Here is a 22646-nt window from a genome sequence, read left to right as displayed (position 1 = left end):
TATACATCTGTACCACCCTACCTGGAGCTCTACTATAAGATCAGTTTTGGCTGGACCAAGATAGGAAAAAAAATGTCAACTAGATGCACATTAGAATCAGCTGGGGAAGCTTAAAAAGTTCAGTATGTGGGGATCCCTGGGTGGCTCAGCGGTTTAGCACCTGCCTTTGGCCCAGGGCACGATCCTAGAGTCCCGGGATCGAGTCCCATGTCGGGCTCCCGGCATGGAGCCTGCTTCTCCCTCCTCCTGTGTCTCTGCCTCTGTATCTATCATAAATAAATAAAATCTTAAAAAAAAAAAAAAGTTCAGTATGCAAGTGTACCCCAAATTAATTATACTGGGCTCTAGAGTTATAATAGCAGAGAGCAACAGTATTCTTTAAGCTTCCCCAGAGATTCCAGTGCAGCAGAGGTTGGGAAGCATTCCTACATAATCACCTTGTCTTCATTTTCCTAATGCTGTGTCTCCTTACTGCCCAGCTTTAGTAGCAGCAGCAGAATTCTAACTCAAACCTTGGTAACCGGGGCTTAAATTAGTAGGATGCAGGACCTTAAGTGGAAACTAAGACAGTTGACCACTGCATTCCATGTTCTTCCTTGTGGCAAGAAGGTTGCCTAGAATGGAAGATTGAGGGTTTATTTGAAGACACAGAAAGGTAAACATTTTCTTAGGCCATTTTTATTACACTCAAGGAATTAAGACAAGTACAAAATAACCTTGTAATTAGGATACTGTATCAGTCGTTAAAAAAGGAGAAGACACTACAGTATGGAGAGATTTACAAATGACTAAAATATACAAGTTGTATCAGAATTAACAGACAACTTGAAATGGGGTTGCTTTTCTTTTAGAAATGCTATTTTTTTAAACAAAAGGACAAATAAAATACAGTGCTCTAAATATATGTAACCATGAAAACATGAAAGAAAAGCAATCTTAACACATACTATTAGCATAACAGACTTCATTGCTTCTATTTAACAGCCTGTGCCAACACATGCCTACTCCCTTTCCTATCTTTAAAGAACAGTTCCCTCTAAGAAATACTAATGCAGCATTACCCTTAAATAATTTTTTAAAGTCACAACCTACAGAGAAATTGACACCTTGTCAAATCTAGATATAAACAATGGCAACCATTCTTTACATGCACTTCTCTTAAGAGTTAAGTCCCTTGGCTGGTAGGATAAGGTTTATGCTATAGACTCTTCTCCCCCACAGCCACAAATCACCACCCATGGTATGTCCCTGCTACCCTCCATCCCTCCCATCCCCACGTTGGCATTCACCTCCCCCCCCCCCCAAAAAAAAAGTGCAGTTCATGGTAACCTTTATAGAAAATGGTTCTAATGGGTATCCCAGTCTATACGCTTTTTTTAAAAAGCCCCTTCTGAATACCAGAGGTGATGAAAATGAATCGTGTTCTTGGAATTTTTGTAAGCCTTCGCTGGGTCAAAAAGGGGTGTTCTGATTAAGTTTCATTCTTGTGTGCGTTCATTTAGATCCCCTGGGATATAAAGGAGAGAACATCTCCATTTTCCCAATCTGAGGATAAGAGAAGGGAAAGAAGCAAGCTGTCGACCCCGGTTTGGCTCAGCTTCCCAGCCCCTTTCCTGGCTCGGGTTCTTTCACAGGAACTAGTTATTGCTTCCATAACACTGTTACAGGTAATATTCCACAGAGGCTGTGACCCTGGTCACAGTCCACTGCAACAACGCCTCCACTCTGAAAAACCAGCCCAAGAGCTCTTCCCAGAAGGAAACTCTTCAGCCCTCAAGGTCACAACTTCATTAGTGCAGTTTACAGTAAACGCTTAAGATTTGGCATATATTAAATGATTATTGGCACAATGTTCTCCATACAGCTTCGTGTATAAATACTGCTATGCACTTGGGCCAGGGCTTCAGATGGATCAGCCAATCTGCACCATTTTTATGTCAGCAATAATCCCATCTCTTCCTTTTGAGCACTGGAGAGAGAGCTGCTTCATCCTGTTCTCCAAGGCCTGGCCCTCACGGGAGGTGTTGCTTTGGCTCTTGCCACTGCCACTGCTGTTGCTGAGACCTCGATTGTTGTTGGCTTTGTCGCTTGTTTTATTCTCTGCTCCTTCTGCCCGGTCTCCTAGAGAGATGTAAAGGAGATTAAGTACATACTGACAATTCCAAGAACCACCTGAGCCCAAGGCAACTCAGCCCTCCAGAATCTCCCAGGGTTGTCCAACTGCGCCTGTCACAGAGCATTCTCCATCACATGACTACACATTGCTTTTACTGGTCAAGGCATTTTATATATCCCTTATCTTTAGAGAGGATTGGTCAGACCCTAACAGCCAGGAAACAAACCTCTAGCACATGCTTGTCAAGAGGGCTGTTAGCGAAGACAGAACCCAAGCTGCACTTTGAGGAAGTGTTCGGAAGCAGAGCCAAGCAGAGCCCTCCCAAAACAGCAGCCAGCATCTCTGTGGTCAACACAATGCACATTCGCAGGGGTCCAGGGATGCAGCACGGGAGTGCCGAGACCTGGCAAAGGTCTAGAGCAGCACGGAAAGCTGACTCCCGAGGCAGCGAGGCATCTGGCAAAGGCACTACTGGCTGAGAGGGCGGTCACTCACCTCGTTCTACCTCACATTCGGGGGATGAGGCTCCACTGCATTCACTGCGAGGGCCCAATACCGGGAACATCATCCCAAACTCTGACAGAGACACAGGGCTGGGCAGATCCAAGCTGCCAGGCCTCACGACTGCAGGGAACTGGTCAGGCATCTCAGATGGGCTTGTTGGCCCTGAACTAAAGCTGGATACAGACTGGGTTTCCGAGTCATCTTCAGACACGAAGTTGCTGCAGTTATCATCTTCAAAGGCCTCGGAGGCCACTAGGAGGAGAGACAATACCAGTCGTAGGTTCTGACGGAGAACAACCTAGTTCCTGAAACCCCTCTAGATGTGTGCACTTCTGGCTGGCAGCTGGATGCGGCCTGGGGACCACAGAATCCTTGCCACCGTGGGCACCTAAGAAAAGGACCCTGACCCTCCCAAGCCTGCATGGCCAGACTGCCAACTTCAAAGGGAAGCAGTTGGACCCCATGGATATCCCGTGTCCTTAAAATAACCTCCTAACTTCTACCCTAGAAGTCAGTGTCAACTACTTCAATACACTACCTAAAGTTGGAGGATGAATCTGCCCCAGAACAGGGGCTTTTCTCCGCCCCAGGTCCCCAGGTAGATCCACATGTACAGAAAGAGAGTGGCCCTTTGTGATGCACACTAAACAAAGCCAGTCAGCCGTAACAGCTGCTTCCATGCAGCAGAAGCAGGAGCTACAAAAAGAAATGGTCCTGTGTGGAGTAACTGTTGGGATTCTGTGATCTTCCAGGCACCTTCTGATCACATAAAAGACAAAGTATATCACCATTTGCTGCAAAAGGACAAAATTCCTTTAAAATGCTCTAAACTTGGGCCTCATTTTGTGGATCAGAATAAGCAAGGTTCAGAGGACAGATCATTCTTGTGGTTTGAAAGCCACATTCACCTTTCACTGTTTTCCCCTCAGCCTGCATACAATCCTGCTTTTTAGACCTTTCCTATTCTCTTTTTCCCTCCTCCCTTATCTTTAAAAACAGCAGTGGTTGAGGGAGGTGGGGGAGATACAGCAGTAGCATCCCCTAAAGGACTACCATAAATGAAAATTACTGAAATGCTGAGCTCAGAAAACAGGCTCATATCTGAACTCAGATCCTGTTCTCCACTAATTGCTGTGTAGCCTTCCTCAGCCTCTCTGAGCTTCATGTTCTCCTCCATATGAGAAGATGGGTAGTAGAGTACCTCACACATTACTGATGATCAGATTTTCCTTTCCGTTGGACCTGGCTTAAACATTTGTTTACTGAATTTTAAAACTCCAGAAGGACCTCCTTGAGAGCACCAATAAGGATTATTCCACAGAAAACGGAAGGAAGTGTGCAAAGACAGTGCTGGAAGTTTTCTTAATCTAAAGGGAAAACAACTATTTTCTTTCACCATACGCAAAAATAAACTCAAAATGGATTAAAGACCTAAATGTGAGACCTGAAACCATAAAAATCCTAGAAAAGAACACAGGCAATAATGTCTCTGACATCAGTCGTAGCAGCATTTTTTGAGATAGGCCTCCTGAGGCAAGGAAAATGAAAGCAATAAACTATTGGGACTACGTCAAAGAGCTTCTGCACAGTGAAGGAAAACATATCCAATATTAAGGGAATTTATACAAGTCAACCCACACCCAAAAAAACCCAAATAATCCAGTTAAGAAATGGGCAGAAGACATGCACAGACATCATCTCTCCAAAGGCATCCAGATGGCCAACAGACACCTAAAGATCAACATCACTCATCATCAGGGAAAAGCAAATCAAAACCACAATGAGATATCACCTCACACCTGTCAGAATAGCTAAAATCAAAAACACAAGAAAACAGGTGTTGGTGAGGCTGTGGAGAAAAAGGAACCCTCCTGCACTGTAGTGGGAATGCAAACTGGCACAGCCTTTGTGGAAAACAGTCTGGAGTTTCCTCAAAAAGTTAAAAATACAACTATCCTATGATTCAGGAAGCGCAGTACTGGGTATTTACCCAGAAATATACAAAAACTAATTCAAAGGGATACATGCACCCCTATGTTTATAGCAGCATTATTTACAATAGCCAAGGTATCAGTAGCCCAAGTGTCTACACCAATGGATGGGGGGGTGGGTATAGAATATTACTCAGCCATCAAAAAGATTGAAATCTTGCCACTGGCAATGGCATGAATGGAGCAAAAGGGTATAATGCTAAGCGAGATCAGTCAAAGACAAATACCGTATGATTTCACTCAGATGTGGAATTTAAGAAATAAATGAAGAAAAAGACAAAAAAACAAACAAACAGACTTAACTACAGAGAATTGATGGTTACCAGAGGGGAGGGGGCAGAGGGATGGAGGAAATAGGGGATGGGAATTCAAGAGTATACTTATCATGGTGAAAAAAGTAAAATGATAAAAGTGCGGGGCACACCAAATTTGTCTCTCAGTTTCCCACGGGGTCGCCCTGGGGGAAAAAAGGTCTCCACGGTTCGATACCAGTGAGGGCCACCATTTTCAGACTTTCTGGGTGCCTACATTATTTCATTTAATTCTAACCTCCCTTCTACACAGTGGATACCAGGTACTCATACTCCGTATTTTACAGGTAAAGAAACAGAGTTGAGCCCTTGCCCACATCATGTACTACGGGGGAGCCAGGATTTGAATCCAGTCGAAGTGCACGGGGCCCTATTAGGCAACTCTCCCTTCCCGCAGTACTGCTCAGAGCCCTGAATGTTCTAACACATACTCTGAATGTCAGGGAGCGTGAAAGTGTAACATTTTCCAAACTCATCCACCACAGAAGCCTGACTCTGAGAACACTCAGTAGCACCTCGATGAATACGGTGTCCCGCAAAATGTGGGAAGCCATGAGAAAGAGCCAAGTCTCCGGCCTGCCAACTCTGAGGCGCTTCCATACTGGCGAGACAGCTCTGGAAGCAGACCACACAAGCTACGGCGTCATCTCGCCCTTGCGCAGGAGCCCCCAACTCACCGGAAACGGCATCTGGCTCAGGCTTGCTCCCTGACAGGTCCTCCACCGACGTGCTGCTGCCCTCGGCCCCCACGCCGCAGCCCCGGGGCCCCATGGCGCTGGAGCGCCGCCGCTCGTGGATCTCGTCGGAGATCATCTCCAGGTTCTTCAAGGCCGTCTTGTACTCGCCTTTCGCCAGGGCCAGTTTGGCCTGCAGGTCATCCACAGTCTTCTTCAGTTGCTGCTCAGGAGAAGAGGAGGCTCAGTAAGTGGAGGCAGCCACTCCCGGCCTGGAGAGGCTTTTGAATGACAGGTTCAAGCCCATTTTCTGCCCGTCACTCTACTCCAAACTTCCCCAAGATGTGACCGATGGCCTGATTTCTCTCATCTAGCTATCCACACACCAGATAAAACAGCAGTCCCCACCAGCCCCAACCCCCATCCAGGTGACAAACTCGAGCTAAGAACCAGAAACTACCACTGGCGGAATAAAGCCCCCAGAGAAACAGTAAGGGGTGTCTAACTCACACCGGTCCCACTTTCTGGCCATTTGGTCCCTCGTACTGGGGTTCTCGAACTTGCATTAGAATCCCCTGGAGGCCTTTTTAAAACACAGATGGCTGGGCTCCACCTGCAGTCTGTGTCTGGGGTGGGGCTTAGGAACCTACACTCCCCGGGTGATGACGACACTGGTCCTAGGAGCCCCGAGGAGCCACTGCCCGGGGACAGTACAGAAAGTGGCTGGGCAGAAGATTCAGAGCACTTCAGAGGCCACTGAAGACCCAACCAAGGCCATTTTGAGTCCTGAAAACTCAGTAAAGAATGTGTTTCTCTCTCCATTCACCTCTTCTACCAATATGCCAGTAGAAAGTCCACTACCACATAAAAGTGGAGCTTTGAGTGCAGAAAAGCCAACAGCAAAGCCAAAGAACGCCACACATACCTCAAGCTGCACGTAGTACTTTGCCTTGAGTTCAAAATAAGGCCTGTGGAAGACACAAAACTGTGAGGGTGAGAATACGACGACCCCGACAGACACCACTAGCTAGGGCTGGCAGGCCAACCGTCCAGGATTTCGTCAACTCTGACAAGGCCAGGAGATGAAGATGATACTCGTAGATGGACACAGGTGCCAGTCAGAACTGCTCAAAGGGCCCACCCATCTCAAGACCTGTGGGACCCACACATGTGAACACTCATCCTGGGGCCCTTAAACCTTGGTTCACTTTCCTCTGTAGGAGGCTCTTCAGGACCATCCAGGGCGTGCCCAGCAGCTAAGGAAGCCCAGATCCCCTTCTCCTAAGGAGGAGGCTGTCTCCTTCAGAGTAAAGAACAGACAAGGCTGGGGTTGCCTGGGTGGCTCAGTCAGTTAAGCCTCTGCCTTTGGCTCAGGTCATGATCCCAGGATCCTGGGATGGAGCCCCATGTCAGGCTCCCTGCTCGGTGGGGAAGCCTGCTTCTCCCCTCCCTCCCACTCTGCCTACTTGTACACTCTCACTTGCTCTCGCTCTCTCACTTGCTGTCAAAAAAATAATATCTTTAAAAAAAAGAATAGACGAGGCTGGAGAAGGGACTGCCTCAACACACACCTGTCACTGGAGAAGGGAGAAGCATTATTCCTCCCTCACCAAAAGGATGGAGGCTCAGAGGGGTCCTCTTGCTTTCTGTCCATGAGTGTCAGTCTGCAGACCCAGCAGGTCATGGGCAAGAGAGAGGACAAAGGCCAACATTCTACTAGCCCCCAGGTTCTGGGTCAGTCAAAAGACCCTGGCTCTTTTTTGGAACTTTGGTGTCAAGCGTTAAGAGTAGACAGTACTTTATTCTTGAGCTGTTCACTCCCTGGGAAGCTCTTTGGCTTGGAGGCCCAGCAACTGTAAGTGAAGCAGGGGGCTTGTCCCCAACATCATTACTATATAAAAATATACAGCAGCAGTGAAAAAAAGCTTGCAAAAACCTCCATTAAAGCCAGTCTTGCACCATTTCATTGGATCCGGGTCCAGAGAGAATGTGTGCTGTGCACACAGCTCATCCCCATGATGCTGACAGGTAAACTCAAAGGAAACTCTCGCCCACGCCGCCCACCAGAGCCAGCAGCACAGAGTGTCCCAAAGCCCAGCCCCGGCCCCCAGCCAACGAGCCACGCAATGGCTTGCTTTTGAAATTCCTTTTTCTGTGTCTCCCAGGTCAGTCACGGCTGGTCACTTCCTGCCTCTGGGGGTTACTGAGAACATGGGGGGCTCTGATGAGGCGGGTCCCTGTGTGCGGCACACAAAAGGTGGAGAAGATGCACAAGAGAAGGACGCTCGCCCCCGGCCCCAGGGCCCCATGCGCCCGACTCACTTGGACTTGTTGATGGCTCTCTTGAGTTTCTTCTCCAGCTGCCGCATGCGGCCCATGGCTGCGTTGTACCGGGCCGCCGTCTCCTTGTGCACCAGCTCGCTCCTCGTCTTGGTCTGCTCCGCCTCCATGACCTTCAAACGACAGCAGACATCAGCCTGGCCAGATAGTCCCTTGTTGGGGTATTTCTTCTATCTTTTTTTTTTTTTTTAAAGAGGAAATCTGTGGACAAACTAAGATTCAACTAAATCCCAAACAGAAGAGGACCACTTTTCTCTGTTAACCTGTTTTGGAAAGTCTGGTCAGGCGAGGTGAAACAGCCAGACTGGCCGTGGCCTTGCCTGAGTAACAAAAGGAAAAGCAAAAATCAGAGAGAAATGAAGCATTCTCTGATTTAATCGATGTCCACCTCATGCTGCTCAGGCCTCCCAGCCCTAAATAGCCGCTGTGGGCTCCTCGGCCCTTGGCTTGGCGCGGGGGGTGTCAGGCACGCAAATAGGCCAACGGCACCACAGGGACATCCAAGAACAGGGAGACCTAGCACCACTGGGCACGACCGCGTCAGAATGGCAAGGCGATCGCCACGTCAGCTGGTTGGCCCTTTCCCGAATATCCTGCATCAGCCAGGGACACAAAAGAATCCGGGATCCAGAAGGGGCAACCTTCACATTTATGCAAATGAATATCAGGTCATCCAGATCAGATTCTGGGGGTCACAGGCATGCATGAGACCAGGGGACCAGTCAGCGTTCTGGCAGGAAATTCTAGTGGCGATGTCTCGTTGAACCTGTGGATAAAAATTCATTTTACAACAAACAATCGGGGGTTGTCGATGGCCAAAAACAAGGCCGCTGAAAGGTGCATCCCTTGATGCATGAAAATGATGGTCCTTTCGTCCGTTACATAAAGAAAGCAGCAGAACAAAGCCTGTTGTATAAAACAGACAATACTACAGATGATTCTGACCCTAGAAATGAAGATGAAGTGCATCCCATGGAGATGGATTTCATGACTGATCGCCCCATAAATACTGACCCATTCCACAAGTTTACAAACTCATTTCAGCATTCCTGATTTTCTATACACGAGCTTCTCCTTTGAAATATAACATCTTACTAGTTTCCTCCTTAATTAGGGAGTTAAAGAACTATGTTCGTTTTATGTTTATCAGTTACACTTGTACCTTTTAAGAACATACATATCTTAGCAAAGGCTTCAATGCTTGAGATACTCTTAATTTAACAGAATTAAAACCATTCAGAGAAGAGAAGTACGAGGGAATTGATCTAGGCTGCCATGAGGCGACATGCTTGCTAAAATGACTTCTCGACCAAGCCCAGGGCTAAGAAACCCTTCCCCTCTGCTTCAGACACCAAAGATTTCACAGTTTTGAAATGAAGGGCACAAAAACCATCCCATACTTGGACACTTAGGGAAACAGCAGCAACTCTTCAGTCTTGTCCTGAAGCTTAAGCATTAAGGATTTGCCAACATGACCTTCACAAAAACCCGAAACCCCAAGTTTATGAGACAGATGAAGACTCATATTGGTGGAGAACGGCTGCGTTACCATTGGACATGATACCAGGCTCCTCTTTAAGGAGTGATGCGAAAGCATTTTAAATAGAGCGATTCATAAAAGCTGTGATTCGTGGCTACGAACAGGAAGGGTCCCCACAAGAAGCAGGATCCACACCAGCTGCACACAGGCCCTCGTCTATCTCAGCCTCTGGTCTGCAAAAAGCAGCAAAGTCTGTCTGAAATTAAACACAGGAAGCTCTGACCACTTGGCAATATAGCCAGTGAAGACCGAGGGGGCAGCGTGCGTGTCACTGTCCCCTACTTCAGGCCACATTGGCTGTCTCCCAGCCCAATCTGCACCCCTACAAACACGCAACCCCCAGAGGGAGCCCCCTTCACCCCCAAATCCTCTTTCTGCCTCCAGGGAGAAAGCCACCAAGCATGCTGCCTTGGTTGCATGGTAATTGAGGACCCCCGCCCCCCCGCCCCCCCGCCATCTGAAGCTCAGCATCGCCTAGGCAGGAGCAATGATGGGCAAAGGGAGGGCTGGGCGGCACAGTAAAGGGGCTCTGCTAGGAAGGCCAAGCCACATCAAGCGCCGGCAAGCCACAGAAGGAGCAACAAGGAAGTCCCTCAGGGCCTCAAGGCGGCCACAGGCTGGGTGGAGCCACCGGATGCACAAGGGCCACTCAGAGCAGGGGTGAACACTGCCATTGCCCTGGGCCTCCCGGGGGCCACTCCTACCCTCCTCCCAAGCCTGGGCTGATACTACCTGGTCCAGACTCCAATCTCTGCACAGAACTGCTGCCCCCATCTCAACGGGCTTTTCTTGTGAACCAGCATCACCGTGCACCCACAGGTGCACATACTACTTGAGCGCCTACAGTGTGCCCGGAGCAGCCTAACAGGTATAGATGTGCCCGCAGCAGCGGCTGCCACTCAAGACAGCACGGGATCTGGGCTGGCAGGAGGGCCGCAGCAGCTCAGAGGGGGCACTTGAGCGGGCTCTCCGGGTGGCAGCTGGGGTGAAGGATGTGAAGCGGGGGGGGGGAAGCACAGCTGGCTGAAAGCACAGGCCTTATTAGCACAGGCTGCAGTCCCTTCCTGCACCCACATCCCAACACCCCATCTGCCAGCCCCGATGTGATGAGCACGCAGGACTCGACAAAGGAAGACAGGCAGCAATCAGCTCCCCACCCCCTCCCCTGGAGCCGGGGGGCTCCCGAAGGACATACCACCGAACAGGATCAGACGTAGACTCCCTCAGGATGCCTGAGAACCTCCTCCCCACAGAGGGCCCTATCCTGGAGGGGGCCTGCTGGCCATGGTCACCTCTAGGTGTGTCTACCTCGCGGCCTGTCCCAAAGGCCTGGGAACCGACCACCCACCCGGGGCCCGATGCCGAGGTCTGAGGCTAGTCGACCCTAGTGGCCAGAACCAGCACCCGAGGGGTGGGTCGCTGCCCCTCCTCCTAGTCAGCAGGACAGAGAAGTGCGGGTCCGGGAGAGCCAGCCTGCCCCTCCGTAAGGCCCAGGGCAGGCGGGCAGCTGGGTCCCAGAGTCCTAGGGACCCCACTCACGGCAGCACGCAATCGAGCTCCAAGAGCTGGGCCTGAACAGGCGTCGGCTGGACACCTCCTGGTGGGGCTGCAAGACTTCTACCTGGCGTGGCTCCTCACAGCCTTGTGTTCTGGCTTTCTCGACGGCTGTGCAAAGCCCAGGGTATTCCCATTTGCTCCACCACCCTTGACATCCCAGAGCAGAGGTCAGGGCCCTCCTCTCCCCTGGGGAGGCGGCTTCAGGGTCTCCTCAGAACCTCAGGCAGCTGGTTCAGACGCTTTTCAGATTCTGCTGCACCCCTGGTCGAGGGGGCCCACGGAAGTGGCTTCTCATCGCCGTGCAGGAGGCAGATGGCACACACGCAGCAGCGTCAGGGAAGCTGGCCTCGACAGCTCTGCGTGTGCCACTGGCAGGCCTGGCGTCCCTGCACCCAGGCAGTCTCCACACACGCAAACCACCTAGGACTCGAGGAGGGCTCAGTGTCCTCTCCTCTCCTCTCCAGAGGCCACCTGCTGCCCTTTCACCAACCGTTAATGTCTCCCCATTTCTAAGTCGCGGTTGCTTCTTCCTCTATCTGCTCTCTTTTGACAGGTCTCTGAAAAGCCAGTTCCTGTCCCCTCAGATGCCAGGTCTCCTTTCCCACTTGATGAAAAGCAGTCACTTTCCCATAAAGTCACTGCTTCAAAGCCAAAACGGCCGAAGCTGGAGGAGCCTCTGCTGCCCAAGCCCTCAAGTAGTGAGCAGCAGGGACCCCAGGCCCTGCATCCCCTGGAGGCCCTTCAAGTGCAGGCTCGACCACTCTGCCTCACCTACTATGGCTCCTAAGGCCCTTCTTGACCCCAGCACCAAGCAGACAACCATCCTTTTGTCCCTGTGGGTGGCATAACGTGTGGCCTAAGAGAGAATACTGGGACTCCCGGCATTGCTTACAGTTTCCTAGAATGCTGGCTTCAGCCTTGCCTTCAGGGTGTGGCTGCTCAACATCAGAATAAGAAGTCTGAAGGGAACAAAGCAGACAGACTGATGGCCTGGGCAAGAACAAGGGTACTTGCTGCGGTGCTCCTCCATGGTGCCCAGGGGGAGGGCACACGCAGCCCAAACCACCGCCACTTCCTCAAAACAGCCCGGACCTTCCTGAGCTCTGGACCTCTGACCAGACCATTAAGTGGTACTTTTTTTGGGAAAAAGAGGGTGAGATGAAACTAGCTCCCTTCTTCTGAAGAAGTGGGCTTCCTAGGGCATCCAGAAATCAGAGAAGGCAGGAGGCACAGTCTGTACCCCTCACTGTCCTCAGCAACCAGCATTCCACAGATCAAGTGTGCCAACCCCATGAGGTTTGGGGAGCGGGCAACATGAGCCTTGTCTGGGGAAATGCTAAATCCCGAGGGAGATCCACAGTCAACCTAAAAAGGAGGGTTTGCACCATCCATCAGGTTCAGCATGCCCCTTTCTAGGCTGTTTCTCAATAATGCAGGACGTGGTTGGAGAGGGCTGTCACCAGCTTTGTCTCCAGCTGGTGTCAGTTTCGAACTTTCCTTCTCCCTCAGCAGTTCAAACCTATGCAATGATGAAGGAACCTGGGGAAGAGAAGAGCAGCTCTAGGGTAGGAATCCCAGCCTGTGACCCAGAACACCTGCTAGTCTGCAGTGGTTATCCCCACAACCAAGAAGCCTCCAGTGGCTTCAGTGAGGACACACATCAGAAGACCATCCCCAGGCCCTGAGGAGCCCGTGTGACCTCAGGAGGCCTGGGGCCATCTTGTAAAGCCTCACAAGTTGTGCACCGCACAACCCCAAATAGCACTCTCAAAGACAACAGTATGAACAGCTGTGCAATGTGGAAGTCCCGGGGACGCCTCTTCTTGATCAACCACTCACCATCCACCCTAGAGCCCCAGGACTTCCAAAAGAAGTTAAAAAAAAAAAAAAAAAAAGCATAAATAAATAAATATATTTGTTCCTTTTTAAAGAACAGATTATTTGTTCCTTTCTAAAGAATGGATTAGGGGATCCCTGGGTGGCTCAGCAGTTTAGCGGCTACCTTTGGCTCAGGGCATGATCCTGGAGTCCTGGGATCAAGTCCCACATCAGGCTTCCCATGGAGCCTGCTTCTCCCTCTGCCTGCCTGTCTCTCTGTCTCTCATGAATAAATAAAATCTTTTTAAAAAAAAAACAACACAGATTAAATAGTTTCTGAAATGATTTAAGGCTGATTTAGATCTCCAATTGGGGTGGAGGGAGGACAAAAAGGAAAAGGAGACCTTTACCTAATTTCCTGGAAGAAGCTTTTTTGTTTTCTTTTTTTTTTTTTTCTTTTTTTGGTCCTTTCCACATCTGTCAGACTGTGGCTTGTAAATTTCCAACTTCTACTTTGGTTTCTCGCTGGCTGACCCAGAAAAGCTATTCCAGCCTGTTTGTCTCTCTGAGCATCACACGTCCACTAGGGGGCAGGAGGCCCAAAGCCACACAAAGCCAGGCCAGGTATCTTGGGCTTCAGGGGAAGGTGGTACAAAGGCCTGACTAGAAGTCATTTGTGTGTCAGGCTGTTTAGGGAAGCACAAGACCATCTTTAGTTACCAGATCCCCTATGACTTGAGCCACTGTGGCAGGTGACAGTGAAGAGAGAGAGGCTGCTGGCATTAACTGCTGACTTTTCTATTCTAGCCCCACAGGTGGCAAGACCAGGGGGGGGTTGCAGCCCCCTCTACGTCACACCTCTATCTAAGGCCGTGGTTGGAGCTGCTGGAGCCACGTGTCAGCTTTCCCACTCAGCCTGCAGCAAATCTGCCTGGAGAAGGGGGGGGGGGCAGGGGGGGGAATCAAGACTATTCTGTGTGACTCCTAGAAAACCCAGTGGAGTTAGGTAGAGGTAATGATTCCAACTGAACCAAGTAGCTATCTTGATTCTGAGCAATGTGGTCAGAGAACAGGTCATGGGAGCTGGTAAAAAGCCAAACAATAATGGCATAAAACCTACAAGTCAAATCAGGGTAAAGATCATACACAGCCCACTTCCTGTTCCCATGCTGGCTGCTCAAAGCCCAGCCCAGCCCAACCCGAAGGTCAAGCCTGTGCCCACTGGATTCTGGTCTCATCTATCATGGCCCCCACCCTTCTGCCAGCAGCGCACACATCCCAAGTCCAGGCCCCACGTGATTTGGGGCCATTAATCACTCTTCTACCTGGAATTCTAAACTCAGCTATTCCCCTTGCAACTTAGTGGGAATGGGCCCTGGAAAATAACCTGGTCCCTCCAGGAAGCCCAATCCACAGTCAAGACCTTCAGGGATGATCTGAACCAGACAAACCTCCACTGACACAGGGAAGGAACAGCTAGGCCCGTTACTGGGGGACTGTCACTCGGAGTATGGCTGAGTACCAGGCCAGCAGAGACCCCCCCACGGAGAGACAACCTGTGACTTTCAGACAGCGTTTCTAGGCAACAAGCCTGGGAAGTCTGTTTCCTCTGCGTGGGGGAACCAGGGCACACAGAGCTCATCAGGACCAGGGGGTAGTCCAGGTCACAAGGATGAGGAGAAGCGTGAAGGATGCTCCCACACCCCACCCACGAAAGGGAGGGAGGGCACCCGGTGCAGATGTCCACACGCATGCAGGCACCTGCAGACACAGACGCATGCTTGAAAACCAGGACCACCCTGTACAGGCGCACACGGCTGTGACTCATACCCTCTGGGTGGCGTGATTCAGCATCTCTTGCCAGGCGGAGTCGAACTGTCGCTTGTCATCCTCCAGCAGCCGCTGCTCAGCCAGGGAGATGGTTTCCTTGGCGGCACGGAGCACCTCTGTGGCCCTCTGGAAGTCCTGTGTGGCTTTCTGAGCTTCCAGCTGAGCCTGTGCAAGAAAGAAGCCTCGTGAGGCCTCAGGAAATGGCAGGGGCTCCCTCTGGCCCAACCCGCCCTCCAAAAGATGAGCTTCCTAAGGGCTGGCACCTGCCCTGTCCACCTCTGCCCCTCCAAGCAGGAACAGCCCTGGTACCTGCAGGCTCTTGTAAATGCTGGATGAGGGAGTAGGTGCCAGGGAGGCGAGTAGAGAATTTTCAGTCCAGGACCCAAGAGACCAGATAAACATGCCAAGTCTCGGTCAGAGCTGGAAATGGCAAACCACAGGTGTGGCCATCCGTGCCCTTTCCCAGAGCAGCTCTCACTTGCTAGCGATGCCAAGGTGGATACCGGGGTCCCCGACACCATCGCCGCCCATATCCATGGCTCGATGCAATCATGTCAGGACCGGAAGGGCCCCCGGAGATCCCAGTCCAATGGCTTCACTCTACAAGTGGCTCTAAGAGACCCAGCCAGGCCACACAGCTGGTGAGAAGCCGAGCTGTGACCAGACTCCAGGCACTGCAAGTCCCGCTAAGCGCGGTCACTCTGCCAGACAGGCCCTCGACCCAATTCACACTCCCCAACAGCTAGGGAGAAGGACAGAACTGTCACAACACGGTCCCCACTTTCAAGGAACGTCAAGTAGGAGAATGCACATGAATCATAGCGGAGCATATGTTAGACCGCCACCAATCACATGTGGCTATCGAGCATTTGAAATGTCCTTAACCCACAGTGAGTGTGAAACACCCCAAATTTCTTTTTAAAGATTCTATTTATTTATTCATGAGAGACACAGAGAGAGAGGCAGACACACAGGCAGAGGGAGAAGCAGGCTCCAAGCAAGGAGCCCAATGCAGGACTCGATCCCAGGACTCCAGGATCACACCCTGGGCCAAACACAAATGCTTAACTGCGGAGCCACCCAGGCATCCCAAAAGCACCCCAAATTTTAAAGACAGTCCCAAAAAAAGAATTGTTAGTGATCTCACTTTTCATAATGATTACACGATGAAATGGCAGTATTTTGGATATAGTTGGTTAAATAGAATACCTTATTCAAATTAATTTCATCTGCATCTTTGACTTTTTTACTATAACTACCAGAAAATTTAAAATTACATAATTGGCTCACATGCTATTTCTTTTGGACAGTAAATTTATCTTCCCCAAGAGTGGCCCATGAGATTGCATCAGGAATCAGCAACAAAACCCTCTGGCCATGACTGAATTTCCCTGCAGAGTCCAAGCAAGCCACTGCCAAACACTGGCCCGCTGCAGCATCTGACCCACCCCTTGGTTAACCAGATCAGTTATATAAGCCCTGGGGACATCCATGGGGTAGCCCCTGGGACTCAGAGAGAGGAACAATGGGGGCCCCATCCATCCTCAGGGTGAGCCTCACGTGACTTAGAGGAAGTCTTGGAGAACCGCAAGACAAAGATGGTTAAGGGGAACAAAACAGACATGGAACGTACCAGCCCCCAAGGCAAGGGACAGCTCTGTGACCTCGAGGGTGCCACTTTCCACACTTCAGGGGACAGTGGACACATACGCTGCATACCACACTCAACCCAACCCTCCAGGATAACCATCTGGTCAGGGAACAGAAACAGGCCTGCAGTGAACATCCAGAATGTGTCCTAAGGAGCTGTGCACGAGCACGCCACAGGAGGGAGATACAGATGGTAGCAGGGGGTCCAGGAGAAATTACTTCCAGGGGAGGGAATCCAGGGCTACTCCTGCAAAGAGAATGATCCAGAACGGAAGACTGAAAGACAAGATAATCTGAAAAAAACGCAGTGTTGGCGTGGGGAGGTGTCCAGGAAGCAGCAGCCTCATGAACCACAGTATTTGAAGGAGACCTTGACAAAGACAGGTAGAGGACATGTATCTTGATGAGCACCGACTACTATATGGACTTGCTGACTTCTTATATTGTACACCTGAAACTAATGACAGTAAGGAATCAAATCAAATCAAATTAAAAATAAAAATACATATACTGCTATCAAATTTTAAAAGGAATCAAGAATGGTAGCCTGAATGAACACCAGGCTAATGCTTCAACCAGTGGCCCAGGGGCCTGCCAGCGGTGAACCACTGTGTGGCCCCAAGCCACACGCCATATGCCCACACGCCCACACCAAGCCCCTTATCTGCTATGTGGTGGGGACAAGGGGCCTGGCCCTACAGAACTGACCAGCCCACCGCATGGTAACAAGACAGCACAGCATGCTCTCTGCACGGGACATGCTGCTCCAGATCCTGAGCTTCCAGGCCAGTATGGGGATGTCCCATGAGAGGACTGCCCTGGTGGGGCCCTCATCTGCCTAGCTAGCTGCACTGTGGGGCAACTGTGGGGAAGCACGGGGACCTGTCACTTCAAAGCTGCCCTCAACCTCCCCCACAGACCACCTACAGGCTTCCAACCAACACCAGAAGACAAGAATTAATCCTACAGGATTCTAACATTTCCCAAGGTGGGATCTGTACTTGTGTCTTTTAGGAAATTTTAGTATTTCAATTCACCAACATTTAAGGGTAAAGTCTCTTCCCCCAGGTCTCCTCGCTTGAATTATGAAGTTTTCTTTCTTCAAACAAACAAAAGAAAGAGCTGAAATGCGGCTGCTGCCACAGACCCAGTACCACCTTCACCTACCATCTTGCGTCTGGATAGTTCTGAGGGAGCCAGATCTCTACAAAGAGGGGGAAGGAGGCCCATCTGAAGGGGCCTTGAGAAGAACATGCTCTCTGTCGAGTCCATGGAGTTTCTGAGTTTTCCACAAGGCTGGTGGTATCAGAAACGTGCCTGCCTTGTCATATCAAAGATCTAACGTGAGCCTTCAGTCTACCCTTAACCCATGGAAACCAGATGGTATCTCTCCATCATTTATCCTCCTACTCATTCATTTAAGTGTTAGGTGGCTCTTCAGCACCACTGTCCGTTCTCTTCATCTTTCCTGGTAAGAGAGCCCATGTGTCTCAGGGAGAGGCAATGTGCCAGCTAAAGACTACTTCCCAGCCATGAAGATAGCTACTAACTTCTTCCTAGCTAATGAGATGTAAATAGGACACTGAGTGAGCCTTCCAAGAAGGCGGCTTTGTCTTCCATTTGTAATATGAACACAATGGCTGGTGCTTCAACAGCCATTTTGGATGGATCATGAGGCAATTCTCCCAACGAGTAAGTTAGGTCCCTGCGCTGGACTGCATACCTCCTGACTTTTTAAATGACAGAAAAAATAAAGGCTGATGTTTTCTGTTACACTCAAATCTAATGCTAAATGATAACACACCTCCCCTCTCTACAGCTGAGCTATTCTTCAAAACAGAAGTGACTACAGTAACTAACACAGACTTGTTGAATCTCCTTCAACTTCTTTCTGGCTGCTCCCAGTCCATTTTACTGCTACTAAGCCCAAGGGACCAACCTTTTGGGGGGATTCCTAAAGAAGCCCAAAGCTCATGGCCTCTTTGTAAAGCATTTCATCCAACATTTTCTAAAACCACATTCATAAGGAAGGACCAGGCAGGTGCATACACAAGGGGAGGGAACAGTCTATCATCCCCTTGCTAGCAGGATATAGTACATTCAGCATTGCTAAGGAACCTCCTGGTGACTAATTTCTGGAAGGGAGGGATCCACCCCAAAATTAGGGGTTCCAAATCAGTCGAGAAAACAGACACATTCAGAACAAACTCCAATACAAGACAGATTGTGACAGTAACAGAGGTGTAAAGTGCCATGGGAACATAGGGAAGAGAGAATGATTTGTCAAAGGTTTCCCAGGGAAAACTCGTCAAAGGAGAAGGTGTCAGGCACCAGGCTAGGTCATGGTAATACAGGAGGCATCCATGAGTTTACACATATCTAACTGGGGACGGTTAACTCTGAGACTGCTTCCCAAGTGCCTTAGTGGGACACAGGACCTCAAAATCATTAGCTGACTTAACACTCCCAACAAGAGCTGGCTATCTGGTTCTCACTGGTGTATGAAAGATGACACCCGGAAATCTTCGGCACAACGATGCCAACATGTTTTACCTTCAACCCCCCAAAAAGGACCTAAACCCTAGTATTAATATATTACCCATCAGTGTACACAAATCAGGTGGTGGTTCTCCTAGCAGAGAAACCCAGTTAGCAAACTGAAGGGCTGAGGCTCTGCTTACAAGATCTTAACAAGGAAAATATTGGGGAAGCTGGGTTTTAGCTGGAAGATGCAACACAGGAAAACTTCAAACCTCTTCATGACTCATAGATACTAACAACTTTCATGGAAACAGCTCTCTGGAAAGAATTTTAAAGGACTATTCATGAATGAATTTGCTAAGTGGCCTTCATTAGATTTTAGTCTGGGGCCAGCAGTGACCGTGAAGGCTTCACATGTGTGGGTATTCCATGGTGTCATCAACAGGGGGGGCAGCAAGGGGCAGGGGGAGAGGTCTACCATTGTCAAGGCTGCCAGGAGAAGGGAGAAGCCACAGTCACGGCTGTCTACTAGACTTCCACCCCAGCCCATGTTTGAACTCAGGAGGAACAAGCTCTGGACATTTGCACTGGTTGCAACAAAGGGTCGGGGCAGAAGGAAGTTCACAGTCTATCCAGTTCAAGACCTTCAGCTTTCAAAAGATGGCCAGAGACACTTGCTGAATGACACAAGACAACTTGCTGAATGTCATACAGCTATTCAGTGCCAGGAAACCAGAGCTCCTGCCCTAAACGTGGCTGTTCCTGCTCTAACCTCTCATATGAGGCTTCAGTCTACCCTTGACCCATGGAAACGGGATGGCATCTCTCCATCACTGACCGTCATTCTACCTCCAACCTGCATAACTTTGGCAAGGACATCAACATTGGACGATCGGAGAATCCACCTGTAACTCATGCATAGCAAGAAGAGCTGTTCAGTAGGCCAAAGAGGAGATGAGAATTCAGAGTGCCTCCCACCTGTGGCTCATGCGGGGGCCACTAACACACCAGCTGGTCAGCTAAGGAAACTGGAAAGGAGTCTTGTCATATGGATTCCCAAAGCCACGCTCCAGCTGGTGGTAGCTCCAAGTCACGGAGAGCGCCCCTACGATGAGACCAGTCTTGTATCTGAGTACTAGCAACCCCTTAAGTGTGGAGACAGAGGGTTATAAGCCAGCAATCATAGCAGTTACTGTTTGAGCATTTATCCAGGGTCAGGTAAGGTGTGGGAGGCGTTGAGTACAGTATCTCATTTCAATCTCAAAATTATGCTAGGAGTTCAGTCCAGTTATCATCCTTACTTTATAAAGAAGACCAAGACTCAGAAAGGTGTAATAAATTGCCCCAAATCACAAAATCACAGTTAATGAGGGTGAGGTCAAGGCTCAAACCCAGAGCCTTCGTTCCAGATTTTTATTAAATACCGCCTACTGAGGTTATAAACCATCCTCACAAAGAGGTTAAGGTCGGTCTTACTTCTGCACCCGAACCAAGGCCACGTTGGCCACTGGCACACACAGAGATCCAAGGAGGTAGGGGGTGTGCAGGGAGAAACCAGGTCGCCCACACGGAGAGCACGCTGCCCCCCAGAGTGCAGCATCCACAGTGAGGAGCCAGCGTGTGGCCAGCAGGGTCCAGAAGCTGATCCCCAATGCCCGTTGAGCCTAACTTCTCCGTTACCTGCTCCTGGGAACAACTGAGGTCCCACCGACAGAAGAGCAAGGAGGATGGACGAGACACAGGGAAGCAGCTGTCAAAATCACACCCCCAGTCCAGGGCCAGGTCCTCCTGGGAGTGGAAGCAATTACAGAGCAACCAGTCTTAAGAAACCGCTGGATGCTGGGGCAGGAAATGAAAGATGGGGGTACCCCACCTTCTTCTAAAGAGGGTGGGAGGGATGCCTGGGTGGCTCAGTGGCTGAGCGTCTGCCTTTGTCTCAGGTCATGATCCGGGGTCCTGGGATCGAGTCCCACATCGGGCTCCCTGCATGGAGCCTGCTTCTCCCTCTACCTGTGTCTCTGCCTCTCTGTGTCTCTCAGGAATAAATAAAATCTTTATAAAAAAATAAATAAATAAAGTGGGTGGGAGACACCCGCCTGGGAGGGGCAGAGGCTGCCAGAGGTCAGGGCACCGCGGAGAGGGAGGTGCTTCTCCGGCTGGGTCCGTGCTCCCGCTGCGCTGGCCCCAAGCCCACAGGCGTCCTGGTTGGGTGGCTGCACCCAGCAATCACTGGCAGGGAACCCTCCGTCCTTGTTTTTTCTCTTCTCCTTTTTCAAACCTGATACAATTTTGTCGTTGCCTCTTTACAGTGAATGTTGTATGTGTGGCTGGGAAGGACGCATCCTCCAGCTAGAAGTTCATGAAGTCCCAGATTCCTCTCCAAGCCACCTGAGGAAACCAAAACCTTTGAACGCGGGATCAAAAACCCTGCTGGCCTCAGTGAAGGAGGGACGTCCGGGATGAACATCAAAGGGGACGGCAGAGAGGGGCATCCGTTCTCGGTGTGATTCAAGCTCCACTCTTCCGTGTGGATTCTGGGCAAGCCCCGTCAGCACCAGCTGCCAGACAGTCTGAGCCTTTCAATTCTGAAAAACTTCCTGTCCCTCCCCACCTGCTTCAAACCTGTGTCTGAGGTTAACTGAAGGCTGGCCCAGGGATGGAGGCGGCCGTTCAGCTCTCCAGGATGTTTTGGATATAAACATTTTCATCAGAATTACCCCAGAGTAGATACATTTTCATTTGGAAGCATTTTCTAGAGAAAATTCCATGAAGTTCATTCAGTTCCTTGATCACTTTTCATCTCCAGTGTTTCTAATTTTTTCATTTTTCTTCAAAGTTACTTCTATTAGAATCCGTTCTTTTCTACTTCAATAGATTTGATTCACTGAACAGTCTCATCTGTATCACATTTTATTAATTACAGCCTGTGCCATGGAGCTTTCCATTATTTCTATCAAACTCGATTTTCCTGGATCAATTTTGTACAGACCTAAAAACCTGCTGAGCATATGGGATAACTTTTACTCAGTCCCGACTGTTACCATGTACAGGTTAAGCCATCATCGGTTAACAAAATGCATAATACAGAATATAGTAAATGATATAGATTCTAATTCTAAATAAAAGGTCCGTGGTGTGTGTATCATGAAAATCATGATAAGACTGTGTACAGTTCTGAGATAGAACATAGGGCCTGCAGCTGTTTCAGAGGACAGGCCCCACAGCTCTTTAATGGACCCTGGTGTCAAAGGAGCTTCACGGGATTAGAGAAATCAAGGTCAGATCAGACTCTGTCCCGAGGTTAAAGATGAGCTGTTTAAAAATAAAAAATTAAAAAGCTATCATGTGCTTCAAACAACACAGCTAGAAGAGAGGAGTCGGAGATTTGGGGGAAGAGGGGCAGTAAGGTCGGCCATGGCTTAATCACCGGAGAAACTGGGCAAAGAATATATGGGGCTCTATTACACTCTTTGCTGTACTTTGTATTATCATTTGTATTTAGGTTCTTCTAGAACCGTACTCTCTAATACAGGACTACTCTCTAATACAGGACTCACTAGCCACATGTGGCTATGTATATTTAAATTAATTACAATGAAATAAATTAGAATGTCAGTTTCTCAGTCTCCCTAGCCACATTTCAAGGGCTCCACGGCCACATGTGGACGTTCCAGACAGTGAGGATAAAGAACGTTCCCAATGTCGCTGGAAAGTCCAACTAGACAGCACAGGCCTAGATACTGTGTAACCCTGAAATGAAGGGTGACCAAATATCTCAGCTATCATCCATATTCTTGAACTTGCTGTACTCATTAAAATAGAATCTGGGGCAGC

General features: G+C 49.7%; 1 protein-coding gene across 3 annotated transcripts in view; it reads right to left on the bottom strand.

Moving 5' to 3' along the window:
- Positions 1-658: 658 nt before the first annotated feature.
- Positions 659-22646, bottom strand: part of SH3BP5 (SH3 domain binding protein 5) — a 76589-nt gene continuing 54601 nt past the window's right edge. Inside the window, exons 1-7 of one of the 3 annotated variants that reach the window (XM_038570799.1) lie at positions 14991-15107; positions 14682-14846; positions 7919-8049; positions 6522-6564; positions 5600-5819; positions 2612-2872; positions 1780-2121 (exon numbers count right to left, since the gene is read on the bottom strand). In XM_038570799.1, coding sequence (XP_038426727.1) covers positions 1913-2121; positions 2612-2872; positions 5600-5819; positions 6522-6564; positions 7919-8049; positions 14682-14846; positions 14991-15083 — 1122 coding nt within the window. In that variant the 5' untranslated portion in view covers positions 15084-15107 and the 3' untranslated portion in view covers positions 1780-1912. Of the gene's footprint in view, positions 2122-2611; positions 2873-5599; positions 5820-6521; positions 6565-7918; positions 8050-14681; positions 14847-14990; positions 15108-22646 lie in introns of those variants that run through there. The other 2 variants (XM_038570797.1, XM_038570798.1) reach the window with 2 other exon arrangements.

This window comes from Canis lupus, chromosome 23 (genome assembly GCF_011100685.1).
Source record: "Canis lupus familiaris isolate Mischka breed German Shepherd chromosome 23, alternate assembly UU_Cfam_GSD_1.0, whole genome shotgun sequence".
Classification (NCBI taxonomy): domain Eukaryota; kingdom Metazoa; phylum Chordata; class Mammalia; order Carnivora; family Canidae; genus Canis; species Canis lupus.
The sequence above is the reverse complement of the archived record's forward strand: the minus strand, read 5'-3'. Positions and strand labels throughout refer to the sequence as shown.